This window comes from Dendroctonus ponderosae, unplaced genomic scaffold (assembly GCF_020466585.1).
Source record: "Dendroctonus ponderosae isolate FM_Combo_2020 unplaced genomic scaffold, Dpon_F_20191213v2 Dpon_F_20191213_6, whole genome shotgun sequence".
Taxonomy (NCBI): Eukaryota; Metazoa; Arthropoda; class Insecta; order Coleoptera; family Curculionidae; genus Dendroctonus; species Dendroctonus ponderosae.
Window position 1 is genome coordinate 3,256,066 of NW_026018814.1, and position 2,574 is coordinate 3,258,639.

The window sequence follows — 2,574 nt, forward strand, 5'->3', positions numbered from 1 at the left end:
CCGTTTAATATTAGAGCTCATTTTTAATAATATTTCACAGACGCTCGGGATTTACGTTTAATCTTTAGTATAGATTTACGGTTATCAATGATCTATGGATTAAACGCCTTGTAACCTAAAAATAGTAAATGCCCCACGTTTTATAAATGCGCTGTCATGTCATATCATCTATGCCCTTAAGTGGAAACTATAAGATTGTCTCTTATATGCCCTTAAGTACCTTCAACGGTTGTCTTCAGGTCTTCAAATTTCTTACGGTTGTCGTCCATTTTACTCAGCATCTCTTTGTATTTGACATTAATTCTGTCCATTTTCCTACTGTTGTCGCTCATTTCGCTCATCATTTTCCGACTGCTGTCTTCCATTTTGTCATTCATTCTGTCAATTTTTTCGTCCATTTTCCTAGTGTTGTCGCTCATTTCGTCCATGATTTTCCTACTGTTGTCTTCCATTTTGTCCATCCTTTCATCTTTGATCTGCATGAGCAGTGCAATCAAACTGGGGTTTTCCATTGCAGGGTCTTCCTTCTGTAATTTACTTCTTGTTTCCTTCAAAATTCAACTTGGATTCTGGTAAATCCCACTTCTGACACCAAATGTACCGTGGATGCCCGAGTATCAAACTCTTTCTTCAGCTTCCAACTTTTACTCAACTCGGTATCACTTTAAATACGGAACAGGAACAAACTAACTCCTAAATTAACGTCAACTTCACAAACAATAACAATAACAAAGAGGGTCTTCCGACTCGCGTGGTTTAACCTCTTCAGAACTCTGAACTAAAAAATGCAGTTAAATAAAGCAATTGAGTATTGAAGCCTTGCTTTGATGATAAGCCATTATCTTGTCAAGTTCAAGCCGATTTGAGGCCAAAAAGATGCGATCCACCATGAGGCCCCCCCGAACAATGTGGTTGTTATGAGTTGTTATAAATCCTCGGTTAAAAGACTATTTTCTAGTGTCATCTGTTCGAGACTGGCCTCTTGAGTAATCTGATAATGTCGCTGCCGAGCAATACACGTTAAATCTTGAGGGTTTTTTGCTCATTCCGATTCAAGTATGCCAACTCGTTTGAGAAATTTATCTTTCCGTTCCTTGCGAAGACACTCTACAATTTCCTTTCCGACATTTTCCCGTTTCATTTTTGACGTCCAATTGTGGCCAATCTCCTCTTATCGGACTTTGAATTTAATTAAAACCTGATTGCTACTAATGAAATGAAACGGATCGACTTTTTAACATTTTGTGCAAATTAAGTGTTCAACATCGATTACGGGGGTCAACGTTTTTTTCAAGGGCTTCAACAAAACCGCATAACAAGGATCTTTACAAGTGTTTTACTGCAACAAACACTTTAATCCATACGTCGCTTAGAGTTTGAACGAACGCCTATCGAAAAATTTCTGAGGAAAAATGGTACCAAAAAAGCTCTGGTTTCGACGCTCTTGGTCACATTTCAAGAACAAATTGAGATCGAGCGCTCATTTTTCTACCACTGAATTCGAAATTAAATACCATTGCTTGGAAAATATTGGCGGTTTCTTGGCATATTCACTTCATATTTTCTTCTAAGCATTTCGTGTTGCACGTGTGTTTCAAAATACGCCGGATCTCCTCATTGTTTAGGCTTAAAAAGTCAAACACCACCAATCTGCAATCGACCCTTCAAAAATTCATTCTTCAAAACGTTGTTCAAACTTCAAAAAGCATCTAATACAGCTGTGAAGTTTTGACAACATGAAGGAGAAATATGGATAAATAGATGACAGAAATTTTGATTAAATCCACAAATCGCCCAACTTAAAAATAAGCACTGAAAATTGGGCTTAAAAAGTGAACAACCGTCAATCTGCAAACGACAGTTGAAAAGTTCCTACACTCTAAACTAGAGCTAGTAGAGCTATAGAATTTCAACAGTGTAAAGAGCAAAGATGGCTTAATTTGTGGCAAAAATTTCAACTAAATGAAAAAATCGTCCAATTTACAAAAATAAACTAAACTTAGGTTTTAAAATTGAAAAACCGTCAATCTGCAAGTGATGCTTTAAAAATTAATAGACTCCAAACCACATCCAACAGAGCTTTGAAGTTTTGATATCATGAATAATAAATATGGCTAAATAGATTACAAACATTTCAACTGAATCCCCAAATCGAAAAACTTAAAAATAAACAATAAAAATGGGGTTTAAAAAGTAAACAACCGCCAATCTGCAAGCGATAGTTGCAAAATTCGTACACTTTAAATTGGAGGCAGCACACCTTTGCCATTTTTCCTGTGTGAAGGACAAAGATGGCTAAACATATGGAGAAAATTCGAACTAAAATTAAAGATCGGCCAATTTACAAAAATAAAATAAATTTAAGATTAAAGAGTGAAAAACCGCCATTCTGCAAGCGACGTTTAAAAATTCGTACACTTTTAACTGGAGCCAGCATATGTATTTTTCGCAGTGTGAAGAGCAAAGACCGCTAAATATCGGAAAAAAATTTCAACTAAATCGAAAAATTGCCCAATTTTCTAAAATGAATCAAACTTAGGTTTCAAAATTGAAACACCACCAATCTGCAAGCGA

The 2,574-nt window shown here is 36.0% G+C and overlaps 2 protein-coding genes across 2 annotated transcripts in view; one reads left to right on the forward strand and one right to left on the reverse strand.

The window, feature by feature from the left end:
* Positions 1–2,574, forward strand: part of LOC109536334 (semaphorin-1A) — a gene marked incomplete in the record, with an annotated part of 203,269 nt that overhangs the window by 111,553 nt on the left and 89,142 nt on the right.
* On the reverse strand, positions 7–599 carry LOC125504974 (rab11 family-interacting protein 4B-like). Its single transcript, XM_048667833.1, has 2 exons — positions 221–599; positions 7–115 (listed from the first exon to the last, which is right to left on the reverse strand). Exons 1-2 carry the CDS (start codon positions 510–512, stop codon positions 93–95), a joined length of 315 nt encoding a protein of 104 aa, XP_048523790.1. The 5' UTR covers positions 513–599; the 3' UTR covers positions 7–92.

Excerpts from the sequence above, each read along its gene's own strand:
- LOC125504974 (XM_048667833.1), bottom strand. The coding sequence starts at position 512 with ATGGAAAACCCCAGTTTGATTGCACTGCTCATGCAGATCAAAGATGAA. Across the intron at positions 116-220 it reads CCTGAAGACAACCGTTGAAG|GTTACAAGGCGTTTAATCCA; the intron begins GTACTTAAGGGC and ends TACTATTTTTAG.